Below are 22,224 nucleotides of genomic sequence, written 5' to 3'. Positions count from 1 at the left end.
GGAGGCAGGGGCTGATGTCCGAGTTTCCCCCTCCCCCTGCCTTTGGACTGGGTGCTTCCTGCCACTGTCTGAACTTACAAGACATCATGCTGACACACTCTCTGTCCCCCAAAACACACCGTCTCTCCCCAACTCCATACACACACACACTCCCAGTCACACAGTCTGCCCCCCCCAATTGAAAAATGGCAATGTAGTAGGATGCCCATGGAACAATAGGATTGGGAAACCTGCATCATGTGACTTTGTGCCTGCCCCATGAGGCACTGCGAAACACTTTCCCGAAACACTTTCCCAAAACACCCTGCAGCCACTTGCACAGTGGGATAGATACCACAGTGCACTTCTCTCTTTGCCTTTGCAAGAGCTGCTAATGTAGATGCACTCCACTGTCACAAGGAGCACAGTGTGGACACGCAACAGCGGTTTAATTCCAGCGCTTTAATAGAAGTGGTATAACTTGTTCCGCAGAAACTTGCTAGTGTAGACATACCCCTAGTGACATTACTGCCAAAAGAAAAAACTATTAAGGTAGTAACAGAGGGCAGCATAGATTTCTGATCCCAGGCTAAAATTTTACAGTGGAACAGTTTTCTGTTGGAAAATGCTTATTTAACTAAATCTAAATGTTTGTCAGGAATATATCAGTTTTGTCCCCATCAAAGATGAAAATGAGCCTCTTTTCTATCTTCCTTTAGATCTGAATGCAAGTCATACTTCCTTGAGAAGATCTAATTCCCCAGCAGGAGGGAAGACACACACACACACTCTTAAAAGGAAGATTGAACACCTGTCACATTTCAGAAGAACATCGCCCAGGAGTGAGAGGAGAAAAATCAAACATCTATTCATGAACCAAAAACAAATGATTCTGCTTAGAATCCCATGGTAGTTGCCGAAATACTATTGTGACAGGTGCATTTGAAGTGCCATGCATAGACAGATCGATAAAACATCCCTATATTACAAATGAGAAAATGGAGGCAGACAGAAATTAAATAACTTTCCCCAGGATGCACAGTGAACACATGGCAGATCTGGTAGCAGACCCCAGATCTTCTGACTTCCAGTCCTGTCCACATTAATCAACAGACATTGCTTCCTCTGACCTACTCCTATACATTGATAGTAAAGATCTCAGTCTCTAGAAAGATGGAAGTTATTTGCATCAACTCTGGGTGGAGGGAAGAGGGCAGGAAGGGACTGGGGAATAAGATGTTGAGTCTGATGTAGACTACACACTGCAAACACTTTATCACAGCGTCTGAACTAAAATTTTGTTATCTATAATAATTATACTTTTATATTTTGCTTCCAACATTCTGAGATTTAACTTAAACAACTTTTCATCCATTTTTGCACAGGATAAATTTCTGAAACACATTCTCTTCCTTTAAACAACAGGTAAAAGCAAAATTCTGGGACAAAAATTCTGCTCTCACTAACACCAGCCTAAATCTGGAATACCCCTACTGACTTCACAGTTTCCCTGAATTACACCTTGCAAATAAATGAGAACAGAATCTGAACTTTTTTCATCCAAGTCCCCCAGCTGGGACCTTACCATCACCCCTGCCTCAAAGGAGGGTTACGGTGGGCTATATGGAAAGGGGGTTGGCTCCCTGCTGTGCCAGTCAAAGGAGCCCCGAACACCACCCCGCCTTTTGCTCCTATAACCAACACCTAAGTCCTTTATCAAACCATTTATTGGGTCATTGCATGGGTAGTGCATGACTCCTCCATTTGAGGGGGCTGGGTGCGCCCGGACTGTGGCCCTGCCTCAAGGCCCACTGCTGCTCAGCCTCCTTCCCCCAAAGTCGTGCCCACATTCCACCTGTGGCCCCGCTCAGCCCCCTAACACCAAGCCCTCCCAACCCACCGTTCATGCTTCTTCGCCCCCTCCCAGAGGCCTCCCTGTGGGCAGAGCAGGGATAGGAAGAGGCAGAGGGAAGGCAGGGCCTCGGGGCGGAGCGCCAGTGGGGCCCCAGCCAGGGCACCCTTTCAGTGACGGCGCACTCCAGAGGCGACAGGCCAGCTGTCTGGGGAGGCTTAGCCTCCCATGGCTTCTTATGCCCATCACCTATGGGTCACTGTATCCCTTCCCTATGGATTACTTGCACTGGACACCCCAACACACACATAATCAGTTGCAACTCTCGTCCCTGCTCACCATAACAAAGCCCTCCCTGAACCTGCTTTGGGGAAGGCGAACAAAACCCCACTCCACATAGGCCAAACTGGTGGTGAGAGAAAAATTTCTTCTGAGCCCCCCATGAAAGGATATTGCACACAGACACCCACAGTAAGTCCAGACCAAACCTGGTATTTTGCCACCTACAAGGGGAGGAAGGGAGGGTGCTGCTCTACTTGGTGCATGGAAAAAGGCTTCTCCCACTGGGCTAGTCCCTTTTCAACTCCCCAGGCCTTCGGGTTGCTGGGGGATGAGTCAGCATCACCACACTGACCCCTCCCCTTTTGCAGCAGCCTCTGAGCCTCTTTCCCACCCCTAAAGCGCTATTCCCTCTCCCCCAGCAAGCCGGACAATGTCCTTCCCACCCCGCATAAGGTGCAATGCTGTCATTCTTCGGCAACACAGCATCAGACACACATGGAAAGTTCTACCGTTCTGAAAGATTCTACTGGTTTTGTTGGATTTCCCCCTTTTAAAGATAAGGAATCTCTCTGGTACAAGTTGATTCTTTCAAGCTTTTGGAACTTCTGAAGTGCACCTAGTGTACTTAGGGCATTACTAGAAGATTGTTCATTTTTCAATATACATATTGGCAGGGCTCTGTAGAAATACTCACTGTACCCAAGCTGCGAGACAATAAAGCTGTACTCTTCAACATTGTGGATACTAGCCAGATCGCCATCCTCCTTTCTACACGAAGTTAAGGCATCTTTCCATATTTTGGTGTCTCTTTGAATTATGTAACAATGGCCTGCATATGACATCCACTGAGCAGGGCATTTAATAGGCACATTAGTCTCTGAAGGAAAAATGACAATGAAAGATTTCAGACCAGTACAAAAAAAAGGGAGAGGAAAATTACATGAACATGGAATTAATAGTCTCCTGCTGATCCACGTATCAGTGTCAGGATGCAAAGTCTGTCATCCCAAATGCTTTGAAGCCCTCAAACTTTGCCACACCCATTTTTATTTATTTATTGTTCTAGATTGCTGTGGTCCTCTAGTGGAAAAACAGATTTTTGCAGCATTAGACCAGCATATTCCTTGAGTTCATGAAAATCCTCTTCCTCTACAAAAGTAAAGGGCTACACGGGTACTTGAAATTGTTTGGGCAGTTTGCAGTACTATCATTTGGATTGCACTTAGTTATAGACTGTCATGTAATGAGCACTCTGCTCTCCCATAACCCATATACACAGCTTGGCTAGATGCAACCCATAATCTCCAGCATTGACTTTAACCAACACGCTTAATGTCAAATATGTGCTTAAGTGCACCGTTGGATTGGGACCTAGGCCACTTTTTTCCTTCCTTCTCTGGGGACTGGGTCCTGGAAGGCACCGAGTGCCACCAACTACCCTTTACATCAAAGGGAGTTGAGGATACACAGCGCTTTGGAAGATCACACCCTGCTTCCTTCCATGATTCTTACTCCCAATGGACATTTAGTAAATTGCTTTACTGTGTGCATCTCTGCCAGCACCATATTGCTGCTGTCATCGCATTTACTCAGGGATTCCTTTGTGGTCAGGAACTTTTGTCTCCCTTCTTTTACTCCTCCACATTACTGCTACACTGAGATGGTGATGCTAAATCTGAAGCATAAGAAATGAAGTGGCAGCTCCTTCACCAGGAAAATAGATGCAGTGCGAGTCAGTATTTCATGGACAGTTTATTTCTGATGATCAATTAGTATTCTACTTTCAGAAGTTCTTTGTTTTCTCAAGACTGATCACTAGCAGATATGTCACCATTATTAAAAAAAAGAATACAAGTTAAACTAGGCAGTAGAGTGATAGTAACACTAAGTCCCAATTCAGGAAAACAATAGTTGCAGGAAAGCAACTTTAAACATGTGTTTAAGTCCCACTAATTTCCATGTAATTTAAGTACATTCTTAAGTGCTTTAGGCCTTGTCTGCACCAAATACTTTATCAAACTCGCTACATTTCTCAAGGCTCAAGAGACATCCCTGAGAGATGTCGTTACGCCGACCTAAACCCCAGTGTAGACACCATTCAGTCAACAGAAGAATTCTTCTGTCAACCAAGCTACCTCCTGCGAGGGGGTGGACAAACTATAATGAGGGGTATCACCTACCTTCTGTTGCTGTAGCGTCTACACTACAGTGGCCTAGCTGCAGTTGTGCTGCCACCATGCTTGTAGTGTAGATACAACCTTAGGGATGGAGCATTTTAGAAGGCATAATTTAATTAAAGCCCGCATTAAAGAATTGTTCAGTGTTCCATATGAATATACACTGACCACACATTGGCGAAGTGGGAGAGGGACTAAAAAAAAAAAAGGTTAGATCATCAAAAGATTTGGAAGCTGAGGGCCTGATGTCTGTTGTTCGTATGCACAGGGGCAGTGAGTTATATGGACCGGTGGTGCACGGGCTCCAGCAAATTCAGGGCCCAGGGGCCCGGTCTCTCCCCTGCGCACCTCCCCCGGCCCTGCCTGCCGCCCCCACGCACCTCCCCCGTAGCGACCCCCGGCCTCGCCTGCTGCCCCCACACGCCTCCCCCGAACATCCCTGCCTGCCCCTGCAGCTCCGCACTGCACTCCCTTGCCAGCCGCTGCTGGCTACAAGGGAGCGGAGCTGGGGGCAGGCTGAGACAGCTGCTGCACCTGCGGAGGGAGGCGGGGAGGAGGCACATGCCCCATGCCCCGCACCCACTCCTGCACCCCAACCCCGTCCCAGACCAGAGCCCACATCCAGCACCCAAACTCCCTCCCAGAGCCTGCACCCCAAACCCCCTGCCCCAGCACAGAGCCTGCACCCAGCACCCAAGCACCGTCCCAGAGCCTGCATCCCAAACCCCCTCTCACACCCAAACTCCCTCCCAGAGCCTTAGGTAGGTGTGGGGGGTGGGCAGGACCTGGACCCGGACCTGTTCTGGGCACCACCAAAAATTCTACAAACCTACCACCCCTGCGTATGCAGGCATATTGTTTTGTATATGTAGATTGCAGGACTGGAACCTATTAAAGGTTTGGAAATTCAGGCAGACCATTTTGGTCAAAAGGTTAGCAGTAAAGGCCACTGAAAACAAAACCATATGGATTTAAGGAGACATCTAGGCATTTTTCTGGAAAGAGAGGGGGGATAATGGGGGGAACAGAAACAGTGACAAAATATGGAGATGGCACAAAGAGAGATTTTAAAGGAATAGCTTTAAAGCTAGGTGGTATTTTCCTGCCCAGTGCTGCCTTGTGTTTTCACTACATACATTCAACTGGTTCTAGATCTATATGCATGCTTCTTTCTAAGAAACAAATACTTCTTAAAATACTCTCTCTAAAAAATTCCATTGCCACCCGATACCAAAATGCCTTGGCAAGTTAGGGCTGGTCTACACTGGGAACCTACATTGACATAGCCACGTCTCAAAGGGGTTTGAAAAATCCATACCCCTGAGACACATAGCTAGGCTGACCTAGCCGCAGTGTACAGCGTCAACCTACCTACCGCCTCTTGGGGAGGTGGATTAATTACAGTGAATGTAGAATCCCCTCTCATAGGCATAGATAGTATTTTTGCTGAAGCACTACAGAGGTGCAGCTGCAGCACGGCAGTTGTGTTGCTGTAGCATTTTAAGTGTATTTAGTTTTATTTTACAAGGTATCAAATGTGATAACACGTAGCAACAGATTCTCTTCAGCAAATGAAAATGTGAGGTTTTAGACAATTCCATTGTCCTTTTTCAAAATAAATACTTTAACCTGTTTCAGGTACTGACAACGACATCTCTGGGCCACATCATTCCCCCAGGAACTGTGCACAGAGGGGCCCTTCTGTTTGCACATGGAAAAGGGAACTCAGCCACTTTCTGCTAGTCCAGGGATTTAGGCCAAAGGAGAAGGCAAATTGTGTGGGGAGTGGGTGGGACAGGACTGCCGTGGGAGGAGGGGTGGAATCCCACTCACTCAAAGGTGAAATCTTCCTTTACACGATCAGCTGCAGAGTCCTGAGGCCACTCTTACTCTTTCCTCATCTTTTCAGACTCTAATTACATCACATTTAAAATAATTGCCATTATTGATTTATTTTATCAACCAGCCTACCTGAAGGAATAATGAAAGACTCTAAAGTGGCATTTCCTCTTTTACAAATGTAGCCAAGTTTCTGATCACATTCCCGGTTTTCCCATTTAGCACCTTTTCCAGGATTCAAAGCTGCACAGATTTTCCCAGGCTCTGGAGCGGGACTTCCTTTGATGAGAAATAGATACAAAACCAGAGAACTTTCATATAAGCACATCACTATCTAAAGAAAACATTTTTGTGGCCCTTACTCTGTAATTTTTTGTCATTTCATTCCCATACTGTTTTACCAACATGAATCCGCAGGGATCAGACTAAAATACACACATGTAGAATCATTTCCCCATCATGCCAACAACTTTTTCTCTTGTCTGCTTTGATCAGCAATGAAATAATTAGCAATGCAGACATTTAGATAATAATTAGAATTCAGAGTAAACAGTTGATTGAGATGAATGGGGTTGTTCACACCTCTCAAAGCTATTCTTCCAGGGTGTCTACACACTCTGATTATTAACCAGTTTAGATTCTGAAGATTTTCTTTACAACTGCAAGGGTTAGGCACTTGTTTTTTTCCTTTTCAAAAGAAGAATGCATAGACTCTGGAGCACAAGAGGCAGTCTACCAGGCCCAGGAAAAGGACCAGTTCAATGAGATGCAGTGGACTGGCCAAGTCCATGGTTTGACTTTCACATTAAAGACTTGGTAGGTAATTAATTAGCTGACTGCAAAAACGGATGACAATCTGAAAAGTTGCTTGCCAGCTTGTCCAAACAAATGACAATAACAGGATATTTGTGCTAGAAGCTAACAAGGAACTTCCAGGAAGGGGGGAGGGGGCGGGGGGGACCCTATAGGAGAAAAGTAGTAAACTCCTGTATAATGATTAAATCACTACAGTAAATTAGAAGTTTTCCTGAATCCGCTTTAATATTATTACACGAATCCTGTTTTTCTCTTCAGCCTTTGAACACCAAAGGTGTAGGATCTACACAAGTAGATACGAATATAATTCATATATCACAGCAAAGCAATACTTTTTAATGTGCAAGAATGCTCAACTGAAATTGTTTTATGTTATTGCTGCTATTTTATTATCACAGTAATTACTTTATTAGTAGTATTTTCATTTATATGATGCACATTCCCCTAGGATGTGGGTGTCATTATCAAAAATAAAAAATAAAATAAAAATCAGCAAGTTGATTTAATAAATGAGAAAATTCAACTGAAAACTGGTTCTTACCCTGCATATTCCTGTGAATGGCACAGGCTAGCTCCATGTGTTGGCATCTTACCACATAAGTCTGAGTTTTTTTCATTATCTAATTTTATTTTATTTTGGCCAGGCTGCTACTGATCCTACAAACACATATAGTGGATGTAAGTCTTACGACCATGAGCAGTCCCCTTCGCTGGTACACCTCCATCTCAAGCAATGAAAGCCTTCCACCAACCTATGTGGGGCTGGCATGTAGATTCTTTCTGTGGTGCCCTCAGTATATTGCACCCTGTGGAGCCCCTGTACTAGATATAACTAGCAGGGAGGTACTTGCACTGGCTGGTAGTATTTATTCCTTTCTCCACTATTGTACATATCTGACCTCCTGCATAACACATGCTATAGAATTTCACCCAGTGAACTTAATATTTTTGTGCTGCTTAAAATAAAGTGATTCATATCCTATTGATTCGTGTATTTAACTGCACTGGAACATATTTATGCTTAAAAAAGAAAGTTCTGTGGTCATGGAAATGTCCCAAATATTTTAAAAAGAAGGACAAATGTACAAGTAACATCATCTCTAACAAGAACACAGTTCAAAGTTTTCTATGAAGAACCAGCAGTTTGCTAATTATATCTAAGGCAAGAAATAGGATATGACATATGGGAAATTTAGATGCCATGTGAACAAAATATAAATACCATAGAGCTTTCAAACATTTTTCTGGGTTTAGAAGCTATGATTTCTATTTTTTATTTTTGAATTATTAAGTGCAGAATTCTGTTCTTGAGAAACACGAGATGAGTTCTGTTGTACGTCCTCATTCATCTCCTTTTAACACAAGTTAAACAAGTTCCATGTACATAGGAAGAGTAGAATACTGGAGCTGAAATCCACTACATTGACCTAAGAGCAAAATTTTGCCTCTAAAATTGATTACCAAACCTATTTATACTTACCTGGAACCCAGTTTAAGTATCTGAAAGGGCTACCACCACTCCATTGCCATCCACTGTTGAAATTCAAACTGTTAAGACCAAACCAGAGAGAAGAACTCAAAGTCCTAGTTAATCCTAGATAACCAAGAGAAAGACAGAAAAGATCACCATGGGGGTGCAAAACAATGGCAGATGCTATTCCAGTCTACTGGGTAGTGGCTGCAGAAGGGCTCTGTTGCAGCTTCAAGCCAGCCTGTCTCTTGAGGACTTGAACACCATCCACTCTCATTCAACGCTTAGCACCCTGCACAAAGCATGAGTACTCAGAATTTGTACGGATTAAGTGAGTTTTATTTCAAATTATTTGGCAGTATGGGAAGTTTAAGCAGTGGAGACACTTACAGTTCATTTTAGTAGTAAAGGTATTACTGGTTCCAGCAGTATGCCCAATTTTAAGTACCGGGAATTTTGCTAGAATGAGTAATGCATCTAAAACTGAATGACCTTTTTAAGTGTGCCTGCTAGAAACACATGCACACGAAGGTAAGACTAACCACTTTACTCTTGACACTATAAAATGCAAAATTTATGTTCATATTCCATTAGGGTTGCATGGTTTAAATCACAATAGGTCAGAAATGCAAAAGTGAATATTCTACCACCAAATATTAACTCATCCACTTGCACAACCTGCATCATTGAAAACCAGGAATACATTACTATAAATATTTAAAGAGCTTAAAATGTACAAGATATTGTAGCATGCAAAAATACTATTCCTATTTTATCAAGAGACATTAAAAATAATCCCTGTCTCTTTTTCTTTTAGTTAGACTTGCACCTTCTTCTGTTTCACCTGCTTTCAGGTCTACAAACATTTTCCTGCTACTAATCAAGTCCGTATCACCATCATCAATTTCCAGATTATGGTCACAACCCTGGAAACACTTATACACATAAGTAACTTCCAGTAAAAGTAGTCCCATTGAAGTCAATGGGACTACTCACACGTGTAAGCATTAGCAAGTTTAGAGCCTATTATTCTATAGTTTACCTCTTACTTTGAGGCTTTGGAAGGTTACTTGACTGACTACTGAATGTCAAATTTTAGCATAGGGCTTCATTGGTCTCGGAAAAAACATTGCACTGATATGGGTCACTTACTTCTGCTTTACTAACAGTATAGCATCATGGTGATAGAATATCTAGAACAAAATGCCTTTGATGCTCTCAATCATGCCATTTAAATATGTGCTAGATCAGCACTTTTCAAACTGTGGGTCGGGACCCCAAAATGGGTAGCAACCCTGTTCTAATGGGGTTGCCAGGGTTGGCATTAAACTTGCCGGGGGCTGAGGCTGAAGCCAATGCCCGAGCCCCACAGCCTAGGGCTGAAGCTCAGGTTACAAGCCCCCAACCCTGGGCTGAAGCCCTTGGACTTCAGCTTTGGCCCCCCTGACCCAGGGCAGCAGGGTTTGGGTGGGCTCAGGCTTTGTTCCCTCCTCTTGGGGTTGGGTAGTCATTTTTGTTGTCAGAAGAGGGTTGCAGAGCAATTAAGTTTGAGAACCCCTGTGCTAGATGATACGATGCAAGACTATTCCTATTCGCAACTAAGCGGGGGTAGCCATGTTAGTCTGCATCCACGAACACAACAGGGAGTCCGGTGGCATCTTAAAGACTAAAAGATTTATTTGGACATAAGCTTTTGTGGATAAAAATCATTTGGGCTTGAACAGGGACTGGTAGTGGCTGGCTCACTACAAAAGCAGGTTTGCCTCTCCTGGAATTGACACCTCATCAATTATTGGAAGTGGACTACATCCACCCTGATCGAATTGGCCCTGTCAACACTGGTTCTCCACTTGTGAGGTAACTCCCTTCTCTTCATGCGTCAGTATAATAATGCCTGCTTCTGTAATTTTCACTCCATGCATCTGAAGAAGTGGGTTTTTTATCAACATAGGCTTATGCCCAAATAAATCTGTTAGTCTTTAAAGTGCCACCGGACTCCCTGTTGTTTTTGTTCATATTCTGGTAATCTAAAAGAAATCTGACGAGGTTCAATAAATCAAGAACTTAATGTGTCAGGAAACCATGGAGGTCCTACCTATGCCATGATTTCTGTGTTCGACAGGATTTTTAACTCAAAAATAAAAACTTAATGGAAAATACGCAATAAATAATATTAGATACAGTTATTAGAAAAAATAATCCTTTTTCTAAGCTTAAAAAATGGAAGACACTTACAGCCCAGGCAAGTTTGTCATCTGGCTATTGTAACATGCTCAGAATATTTTCTTACTTACCTCACAGTATGATGAGATGAATTAACATGCATAAAGTACTTTAAAGATATAATGTGCGATATAAGTGTAATAGTTAAAATGTACAGAATAAAAAAAACTGCTGCATTTGCATTTTATTACTCTACCTGCCAGGTATGTTTGCTCATGCAACTCTGTGATACTTAATAATTCTGCATTCTGTTGCTGACAGCTTTTCCTTGCCTGGTGCCACATTAGGGCTGATTGGGAGTTTATCTGGTAGTGGACTCCTGTCAATGGATCTGTATACCACAGTGTGTCAATGCCTTTAACTGTAGAGATAAGATAGGTATGTTATTGTTGGTTTCTATGAGTGACCCAAATGAAACATAGAATAAATTATGGAGACTAAGTGTACAAACACCACTAGTGGGCAGATATAAAATGATCTGAGGATCACAGGTGTATTAATATATATAGTCCATAGCTAAGCCAGGACAGTAGAATTGACTGAACTACTCATTACATATAATAGGCCAGACTCTTAGCCAATTACTCAGGCAGTGTAAAGCCCCTGTCTAGGCTTGAACATGACCAGCTAAAAACATGCTGAGGAGTTAGCTTGCATCTACATGAGGGAAAAGGTTGGGCTTAGGTAGGGCTTAACCAGAACGGGTTAGCAAAGCGAGAATCAACTCGACCACTTTTCCAAATCAAGACAATGCCTCTGGATGATGGGACAGAACAGAGCCTAATGGCCTACATCTCCTAACTTCTTCTAATTTTCTCACTCTGAATCTTCTTTTCAGTAATAAAATACGAGCCTTAGACTGTGCTAAAATTCTTGCCTCAAAGAGTTGAAACTTGTATGTTTGCTGATCATGGGAAAAGAGCTGAAATTCCTGCAGCATAAATCAGAGGCTCTCCATTTGTAAGCTGTGAAACAGTTGAGAGAAAGGGGTCTTTTCCTTTTCCTATCTCAGAAGAGCTCAGAAAACTTTAGTGTGCGAATCAGAGAAAAGCATTACAATAAACAACACTGAAGACAAAGGAGAGTATATGTTAAGTGTCAGTAGGTCAGTAGCCAGTTCCACTTTTTCCTGAATTGGAGCTGGTAGCCTGCAGATAATATAAAATGCTTTGTTTCAAATTAGCCTGACACACTAGAAACAAAAATATATGTTGCAATATACATTTTCCTGGAAATTGACAAATTTTAATATCAGTATCTAAAACAAGACCGTGTCCAAGATGTTTTATGAATACAGGAAAGAATAATCTTTTTAGTATCATATGTTCTGTTTAAAAAAGCACCCTGAACTGGGGCACAGCAAGTATTGACTTGAGGTAACAGGGAGAAAATTAAATCATACCGGATGTTACTACTTATTTTTTTCCAAAAAATATGTTTGACACGTTAAGAAGTGTTTTTAAAAAAATTTAGGTGCATTAATATGCTCTGCCCTATTGGCAACTACTTTTCTACAAGACAATTACTACAGGGGGATAGGAAAGAAAATGCATTTGAAAATCAAAGGAATTTTTGTTTATGGTTAAAATCTTCCAAAAGCTCTTGTCTTGCAGAGCTTAGGAGCGTCACAGAACAAAGCTTCAGTTCTGAACCCTGGGACTGAGGGAAGCTGCCCAGGCTTCAATGCCATTGTTACTCAAGCTAGATTTTATCTAGTTAGATCTGAACAGGCTACAATGACATCTCCCAATTGTAGATATACCCTTAGAACAACTCAATTACAAGGTTTCCAGCCTCCACAGGCCTGAATCTCAGAAGCCTTCTCAGCAATCTTTTAGAATTGGAGCTACCCAGAGTACCAGAACTTCAGGAAGAAGGGGAAGATTACGATTTCTGGGAATGATGCAGATTTAATGTTTAACCTAATTTAATTACACATGCGTGTACAACACATTTTTCTTAAGGTGCACACTTAATAAACAAACACAACTCTGCTGCATACATTCAGTGGGCAATTTTCAAACACCTCTAATTCACTGAAACCTGGCCATTTCCTCCAGAGCAAGTCCATGCAGTATTTGTCTTTGAGGGCCTCAGAGATATTTTACCAAAAAAGTAATAAGGTCACATTTTCCTTATTCTCAAAAATACTCAATCTTTAAAAAAAACAAAAAAACACCTTTGGGCAGAGACCAAGCATGGAAAATTTCAGCCCTAAAGACCCTGTTTCCGAAAGTTATTAGTGAGCACAAATATTTATTGTTATAGTTAGTGCTCTGATGGAAGCTAATGCAATGTGAACTTTTAGAGGTCAGAACAAGCACCCCACAATTATATAGTAGATATAACATCAAGGGATGTTAACATTTCGTTGCATCTTAGCAATGAGCAGACCAGAGTCAAGATAAACCCTTTATTAGGAACAGAAAATATGTACAGAAATCAGGTCACAAACTTTCTGCTGCTCTGTGTAGCTACTTTCTTTGTTTCTGCTCCAAGCAGGAACAGTGTCATGGGAAAGCCAAGACTGCATTTAGAGAATACAGGAAGCGTGTCCTCTCTACTTTTCCTGGAGGACTTATCAATAGCACAAACTGTCACCACAAGATTGCAAGTTCAACTCCAGCCCGTATCAGTAATAGTAGTAACATTTTTACCATCTACCAGCGGCTCAGTGGTCTATGGAGAGGAAGCCAGTGGTCTCGGTCCACTTCCCAGTATACAGATGCTATCACTCTCAAAACAAGCACGACAACTGACACTTTTGTTAGCATGCTTAATAGAGTCACACCATGGGCAGCATCATTACAAGAGGAAATCGAGAGACAATTCTGCTACACAGCCAATACATTTGGCTTATATCTATATCTCTCCCACAGTCAGGAAGGAACCCAGCTATTTTTATATATGGACTCCACATATGTGGCTAAACACAGTGCTGTCTCAGGTAGAAAAGAAAACAAAAAAATGTCTGAAGTGTCCCAAAATCTGCCTTCTGCTTATCTCCTAGCTCTCTTCCATTGAAGTGCTCTTCCCCTTCCTCTCGCTGAGAGAATCCAAGACCCAGATAAATTTATCAGGTCCCTCTGACTGTTTATAAATGTTAGGTCATCCACATGAATGAAAAGAAACAATAGGATATGACTTGAGTGACCAGTTATACAGCACAAGTTTCAAATCACAAATACACTTGCAATGAACTGTTCATGAACAATCCATAGGCTAAACATCTGTTTGCAGTAAACAGCTGAACAATTGCCAACAGTGAAAAATTCTGTAATTGTGGTAGGTATTTCACAGACAATTTGTGAGTGGATCCAGAGATATCCAATTTCACAAAATTAATTGCTTATGGTTAATTGTTCAGCCAGCTCCACTCATGACCTTACACTATATAACAAGACTCCTTCCCAAGCCCCATTGCCTGAGGTGCTCTCTGGCTCTCCCACATAATGTCTCATCTAACCTCAATTGTAAGTTCCTTGGGGCAGGGACTGTGTCTTATTTATCTGTAAAATGTCTGTCTCTCTCTCTCTCTCACACACACACACACAAATAGCAACAAGCTTCCCCACTCCCGACTGTTCTGTAAACGGAGTTGTCGTCTCCATTGCTGTCAAGCCAGCATCTTTTTTATGAGCACTAAATTTACATGGAAAAAACGTAATAGTTTAGTTGCTTGCACTGAATACATTCAATTTATATAGCTGCTCAGGGCAGTTTAATACAGAGTAATAGCCCTTTCTTATTTGAGTACATTGTCCCATGATTAAAAAGCTCTGTTGTGATGCTATTATTCTTTAGCTTTTAGATATAACTAAGCCTGCCATGAATACCACCTTTTTTGATACCCAAGAACATCAATTTACAGTCCACTATGGCTTTGGGGCATTTTAGAAAAAATCTGTCAAGACTTGCAAGAAAGCCTATTTTGGATGAAAAAAAATCAAATCAATTGTTTTGTTACAAAGGAGTTAATACAGCTCAAAGAAGTTGTTAGGCCAGAGCATTCCCACCCATAGGATTGAAATAGGCTCAGATGTAAACCCTAGATCCAAACAGTATGCAATAACATGGTGAGTTCAAAACTGGATCTGAATACGAATTCTGCAGCTCAGGCCTGTCTTTAATTAAAATGTACCACACAAATAAACATCATATTTAATTCTAGTACTGAAGAACCAGGAAGCAAACATGAAGGCAATCAACATAATGCAGTTCTTTGCAAAAACAATCATCTGAATGAATTTTCGCGAATTATGTCAAAGAACCAAATATCATTTTAACAATTTCAAGATGCTGCCTCATCTGTTTTATTTAGAGCATCCTAGACCAGAGGTGGGCAAACTACGGCCCGCGGGACCGTCCTGCCTGGACCCTGAGCTCCCAGCCAGGGAGACTAGCCCCCGGCCCCTCCCAGACTGTCCCTCCTCCCCTGCAGCCACATGGCTTCTGCCCGCCCACCTCTCAGGCTTTTCAATAAGCCTGTCCAGCTGCTCTGAGTGGCATGGTAAGGGGGCAGGGGTGGGGGGTTGGATAAGGGGCAGGAGGTCCTGGGGGGAGTCAGGGGACGGTTGGATGGGGCGGAAGTTCGGGGCGGGGGCAGTCAGGAGACAGGGAGCGGGGGGGTGTTGGATGGGGGGTGGGGTCCCAAGGAGTCTGGGGGTCCCTTGGGGGGGACAGGGAGCAGGGGGGGTGGATTGGGGTGGGGCCCTGGGGGGGCAGTTAGGGATGGGGGTTCCGGGAGGGGGCGGTCAGGGGACAAGGAGTGGGGTAAGGGGTTAGATGGGTCGGAGGCCTGTCAGGGAGCGGGGGTGTGGATAGGGGTCAGAGCAGTCAGGGGACTGGGAGCAGGGAGGGTTGGATAGGGGGTGGGGTCCCGGGTGGGCAGTTAGGGGCAGGGGTCCTGGGAGGAGGCGGTCAGGGGACAAAGAGCTGGGGGGGGTTGGATGGGTTGGGGGTTCTGAGGGGGACGGGAAGTGGGAGGGGGCAGATAGGGGGCGGGGGCCAAGCTGTTTGCAGAGGCACAGCCTTCCCTACCCAGCCCTCCATACTGTTTCACTAACCCGATGTGGCCCTCGGGCCAAAAAGTTTGCCCACCCCTGTCCTGGGCAATTAACACATAAAGTGAGTCCTGTTTAGTGTGATGTCTTTATGGGATTAAGGTTTGCAATGTTATTGGTACTGAATTTAAGAGAGCTGCTACTGACATGGAGGAAAAAAAGAATTTCAAATATTATTTCTTCTGAAAGGCAATGTGAGGAAATTATGCAAGGCAGACAAGAGGAGGCACAGTGTGCCTTAAAGAATGAAGGCATGGTTACCTGTAACTGTTGTGGTTTTCTCAGAGTCTTAGCTTTATTATGGTAACACTGTCATGATGCTACAAATGAGGCTGAGATGAGGCTTTCGTTCTAAACCCCTACATCCTAACCTGTCTGAAATGATTCTAGTTGTATTCTGTCATCAAGGCAGAATAAACACAGCCCACAGTTTTCCCAGCACCACACAGTGGTGTTTCTCTTGGCTCTGGCTACAGTCAGCTGACGCTCTACTGATAGAACACAACAAGGAAAAAGGGCCCTCAGCACTGGGCCAAAAAAAGGAAGAGCACCCTCACGGTGGAAAGAAGGCAGGCCAGAGGAGCAAGGGCTCAGTAAATCTAGCTGATTTCACGAGTGGGAGTAGCTTGTACCTAGTGATCTTTCAGTGTCTCTCAAGTTTATAAAGGCCTTCTAAAGACTTGGGACCTTTTGGACAAGTCCTGTAGAAATTACCAAGTTTGAAATCCGTAGGGTTCAATAACAACTAAATAGGGATCTATGGAAATTCCTCCAGAATCCTATAAAGCACATCATCCCTCTAAAGGGTTTTTGAATCATCCTATAGAAATCTATAGAAGATATAATGTTCCTCACTTGGTTATCTCTCCAAATGATCCACTTCTGAAATCTAGCTTGGCAATTTGGAATTATTTTTTTAAAATGTACTCAGTTATTCATTACTTGTTTTTATCATAGTTAAAAATGAAAGGGCATTTCCTTTTCAACTCCTCTTTTCAGAGACTCTTTTGAAACAATTACCAATTAACATTTGAGGTAATAAAAATGAGAAAGTTTCTCAGCACAGAAGTGAGCTTTTTAAATGTTTGAAGAAGCTTCAGCCTTTTTTTAAAAAAAGACAGTCATTCAATGTAAGTGCATTAGGATGATTAAATAAATACATTTTATCTTGTACTTTTTATTTTAAATAAAAAACTAAGGTTTTTAACTTGCACTAAAGTCAGGAAATTTAGAGTGAAGCTGCCTTATTTTAACTGTGACTATACATTGCAGTTGGCTTTTTCCTTACAGGATCACAAAACACCAGGCAATCTGACATACTATTGTATTTGAGTAGTAATAGACTTGAGTATAATACACTGAATAGAAGTTTTCTGCAAAACTGTGTGCACCATTTTATGTTTAAATTGCATCTTTTTCTACAACATAGGGTCACATTTTCAAGACAACACCCTAGCTTCTAGTTCTACTGCTCAAAATTATGCAGATACCTTTTTGCATGCTTAAACACAGTACAGTATCTGTGTTTAATTGCCCTATTACACGAGCAAATCTGATAACTACAGGCTCAAATACACGCTTTCATAATTTTGCATGGGTGCAGTTGGAGGCTGTACTTTTTACAGCTGGGTCCTAGCTACATATATGTAGTATTTAATAAGCTTCCCTAGAAAGAACATCAAGGCCGTGAAAAACATACACAATTCAAATTTTTTATTGTACAGTAAAGATATGAAAATGAGGGACACATCCGCATTATTAGTTTGCTAAATAATATGCGATGTCAGAAAGTCTTAAAAAACATACAAAACTTACATTTCAGCGGACAAAATCCATATTTTTTGTCTGCATCAAAGTCGTCAGTTGTCCCACACCAGAGCCAGCCATCAGACCTGCCATCATCTGTACACTCAGCATACCATTTTCTATCAAACTTGAATGGGAATACGCAGGGTGCTCCATTGGCATTTCCTAGCAAGGTAAACATACCTAAGGAGATCGAATAATAAAAAAATATGAAATATGGAACCTATGTCTGCCCAAGTTTGTGGTTATAATATGGTAGACAGAACATCGTGCCACAGGATGTAATCTGTGCAAGCAATGCGTTGCCAATAATACCACATTCTATTTCCTTATTCTCAAACTTCCTGTCTCCTTTTCTATGATGAAATTCAGTTTGAGTTCTTAGTGTCAGTAAAAAACTAAAAATTTTCATTGAACAGAATTAACCAAGCATTCCTATTTTAAAATTTCAGAGTACAGTATTAATAAGTATACAAAAAGTCAGTAGGGCTGAGGTATTACTACCAGTTAAGAATATCATTACTGAACTTCTGTAACACAAAGTACATTTGTTCTATGAACCAATTCAGTTATTGACTACAGTAGTTGGGGAGAATACATGTAATGATGAATTGGAAGGGTCTATACATAACAATGGCCCAAATTCTGTTATTCTTAGTTAAAATTCCCATTCATTTCTAAAGGAGTTTTGCCTGGTAAGGACTGCAGGATTTGGCTTACTAAACTAAATGAATAGCATAGGGCTGGTGGGTGTGTGATTTGCATGCAGCCCTGTGTTGGGGGAGGTACAGAGCAGCATTATCCATGGGGGAGTCCTGGGACAGACTGTTTGTCAGGAAGTATAATCTGTCCCAGAGCATCCTGGTATACACTTGAGATACCAATGGTCAAGTGCACAGGGATGGTGGGGCCATGACCCCAGCTCCTTCCTGCCTGCTTTCAAGCAACGTGCTCCCTTGGGCTTTAATTCTGCCCCTGGGCTAGGGAGTGCTACTGTGATTAGCCAGCCCTGGGACAAACAGTGAAAGGGCAGCTAATCTTACATGCCTCCTTCCTGTGTGTTCGTCTGAAATTGATCAGAGTCTGACCCATAATCATTCATGTGTTAAAAAAAAATCCTAAAGAAGCAGCCACAATTATTTTATATATTTATATCAACAAAAACATTGTACAATTAAATTCATTAAAATATCCAGTTTATTTACATATTCCACAAATGTCCGCTCTGGGAACTGCCTCAAGTAATGAGCCAGTAATTTTCAGTGTCCGGGAGCTAAACAGATGAACAGTTACACAAACTCCAAGATAAACAGAGTATATGTCTATATTTATTCCCAAAGAGGGAATTCCTACATAACAGTGATTGAGTTTGCATTCTCAGAGTTTCTGTACACGCTCCTACACACGTACAAACAACAGCAGCATTAAATACTATATTTGTAAAGTTATATTCTTGTCTTGTGTAATTAGTGCTACTATTTGGCAGAATTGCTTTTTAGAACGTGAGTTCACCAATAGAGCCCAATTCTGTAATAAATGACCCTTCTCAAAACTCCAGTTGATTTCATTGGGAGTTCTGCTCACTGAACAGTTACAAGACTAAGAAAATTAATAGGCATCAAAATGCTCTAATAAGTACACTAAGAAATTAGTTTAGAATGAAGAGATTAATTTTCAGAACATTACCTTCATAGAATCGGGAGCACAAATCATCTCTGGTTCCATAGATCTTCCACTTACTCCATACTCCTGATCCCTTGTAGAGCATAATATTCTTTTCCTGTTTGTTGCCATAGTTGAAAAATAAATCTTCACCTTGGATTGCAAAAAGGGTCTCATTTCTGCATTCCCATTTTTGGAGTTCACTTGCCTTATCACACGGATACAAAGTGATTGGAACCCAGTCTTTCTTTGACGGCACTCCTAAGCATAACTTCAGTGCTACGCTCATCAGCTGGTGATCAGAGACCCACCTGAATTTTTGAGACTCATTGTCCTGGTTGCAATTCGCAGTTGTAACTGAACTAGAACTCAGAACTTGTACACAGCGCTTGTGGTCTTCATTATATATTAAAAATAGTTTGGTATCTGTAAAACAAAAAAACCACAACAATAATATTGCATGGGGATGATTTTAGGTAGACGTAAAGGTTTTTTGACAAGCAAGGGCCTTTTGATGTTTGACTTTGGGTTAAGATCTATCTACTGTTCAGTTAAACTAGGAATGATTCTCTAGTGCCCTGCACCTTAAGAAATCATTTCCCCTATTCCACGTGTGCGCAAAATGCTACTAATTCTGATTTTACACATTTTGCCTATGTGTAAATGACAATACAAAAGGTGGAAGGCAGTGGAGAGTCAGACCCTGAGATCTAAATCAGCAGTCAAACTGGAAGGGCGGGAAAAAAAAAAAAGAAAAAAAGCTGTGACCACAGGAGTCATTAAAAGCCATTCACCATGCACCATAGATTGTGCAGCTCTTCAAAATATGATTGTGCGCAATCTCTGGGCTCCCTGAGATTGCTCCCATTCAGTGAGGTTTGAAAGTACTCATGGACTCCTTGGCCCTGGCTTCCCCTTAGAATCATAGAATATCAGGGTTGGAAGGGACCTCAGGAGGTCATCTAGTCCAACCCCCTCCTCAAAGCAGGACCAATCCCCAACTAAATCATCCCAGCCAGGGCTTTCTCAAGCCTGACCTTAAAAATATCTAAGGAAGGAGATTCCACCACCTCCCTAGGTAACGCATTCCAGTGTTTCACCACCCTCCTAGTGAAAAAGTTTTTCCTAATATCCAACCTAAACCTCCCCCACTGCAACTTGAGACCATTACTCCTTGTTCTGTCATCAGCTACCACTGAGAACAGTCTAGATCCATCCTCTTTGGAACCCCCTTTCAGGTAGTTGAAAACAGCTATCAAATCCCCCCTCAGGGGGTGGGGGGGAGTCTGATGCCCTGACAATCTATGCTAAGGTCCCTGGGCTTCCTTCTTTAATGGGAGTGGTTGTACCTGCCAAATATCAGCCACTCATGGTGCCCAAATGATATATCACTCAAGTAAATTGTGCAGATCTGTGATCCCCACATCCTCCTTTCCCACATGCTTTCACACGGAATGAAATAGCTAACAGTGTTGACGTTTTAACTATCACCACAGAGTACTGTCATTAACACCTGCCTGAACTATTGTTCCAGAATTTCTTACAATTTAAAAAAAAATGGCTGGAAATTGGTGAAAAAATGTTAACTTCACAGTTTTCTGGGTAATATCACTCTTCTGTTTTTCTTCAACGTTCAAAAAAATCCCTTATATTCTGAAACATAGATACAATTTTTCATTTTCAACCCATTGTAGCTCAAAAAGTAGTTAAAGGACTTCTATTTGCGTTGAATGCTGATAACTATCCACGCTAGCTAGAAAGCCAGTCATGTGTACGTGGTGGGCATGAGATTGACAGCAGCAGCACTCGACTTGTCCTGTACTTCTGACCTGCTCCAGAAGGAGAGATGGCCGCTTGGTAACTTGGGCCATGCAGGTAACTGAGCTGCTACCACTCTTCCAGAGTGGGCCTGGAGGTGGAAAAAGAGGAGGAAACAGTGTGAGGAGATGGCACCCTCGCCTCCTGCCCCTCTTCCTCTTCTGAGCTGGCTCCCTGCTCCAGAAGGAGAGATGGCAATTACCAGATAGGGAGCTGGGTCCAGCAAGTTCCAGCACTTCCAAAATTTGGGTGAAGATTGGTTAAAATAACAAATAACGGCTTTTGTAAAACCTGGGAAATTTTCAGTAGAAAGCAGTAAAAACAGAAAACAAAGAGCCTTATGCATAGGTTCACACTCAGTTCGCATTTTCAAGGTTTCCTCCACAACCATAACAGTTAGAGATTTCCTTCTCCTTTCCTCTCCCACCCCGTGCTTTACGTTATATCTAAATCTATCATGGAGACCCGTAGACTATATCCAGCTGGGCACACAGCTCAAGAGTTTGTCACCCGTGATCCATTTAACATGAATTTTAAAATTGGTATTGCCCTGTTTAACAGTTCAGTCTGATGGTTAATGACATAATTCAAAGCTGGTACAGTACTTAAAATGCCCTTTCAGATATGCAGTAAGAAAGACTCATTATTTTTTATGACTTAAGGCATTCAGAATAATTGGTAATTATTGAATAAAATAATTGTAAATAAAATTAATTACATAAGTTGCGAATACTTTGGGGGGTGCCAGGTTAGCTCCAAAATATATTGTATTGTATTTTTTGTTGAGACTCCAAGGTGTAAGTAATTATACTCTTCGGAGGAAGGATAACCCGGAGATGAATAACCTGCTGTTTCAATAAAAAGCTGACCTGGACTTATCTCATCCATTCTTTGGTTTCCTTCTCTTGTCCTCTGGCTTCCAACTCATTAGGAAGCCGCATAAAACTGATGAGCACTGGAGACAAACTCCTGCCTTTTGCCAATTCGTTATACTTGCAGACAATACAAGGAAATGTATAAGTATCATCACTAGTGATACATTTTTTTATTATGCTTTTGTACTAGCAGTTAACCCAAAGTTACTGTAAACTGGTATATGCAATGTTTACAATTGAAACACCCCTTTTCTTTTCCTGAATCCTTATTTGAAGTCACTAGTCATTCCTCTGGAATGGTGTTTGAAACATGAAGGGACATATGAATCTTTAGCGCATCAGGCACGTAAATATCTTGCAA

The 22,224-nt window shown here is 42.0% G+C and overlaps 1 protein-coding gene across 4 annotated transcripts in view; it reads right to left on the bottom strand.

Moving 5' to 3' along the window:
* The window catches only part of LOC140907675 (macrophage mannose receptor 1-like), a 109,426-nt gene that overhangs the window by 67,873 nt on the left and 19,329 nt on the right, over nucleotides 1–22,224 (bottom strand). For all 4 annotated transcript variants that reach the window (XM_073334149.1, XM_073334148.1, XM_073334150.1 and 1 more), the window contains exons 2-7: nucleotides 19,195–19,596; nucleotides 17,518–17,691; nucleotides 10,836–11,000; nucleotides 8,426–8,539; nucleotides 6,262–6,408; nucleotides 2,808–2,990 (exon numbers count right to left, since the gene is read on the bottom strand). In XM_073334149.1, coding sequence (XP_073190250.1) covers nucleotides 2,808–2,990; nucleotides 6,262–6,408; nucleotides 8,426–8,539; nucleotides 10,836–11,000; nucleotides 17,518–17,691; nucleotides 19,195–19,596 — 1,185 coding nt within the window. The remainder of the gene's footprint in view (nucleotides 1–2,807; nucleotides 2,991–6,261; nucleotides 6,409–8,425; nucleotides 8,540–10,835; nucleotides 11,001–17,517; nucleotides 17,692–19,194; nucleotides 19,597–22,224) is intronic.

Source organism: Lepidochelys kempii, chromosome 2, assembly GCF_965140265.1.
Source record: "Lepidochelys kempii isolate rLepKem1 chromosome 2, rLepKem1.hap2, whole genome shotgun sequence".
NCBI lineage: Eukaryota > Metazoa > Chordata > Testudines > Cheloniidae > Lepidochelys > Lepidochelys kempii.
This window is presented reverse-complemented; position numbering and strand designations above follow the sequence as displayed.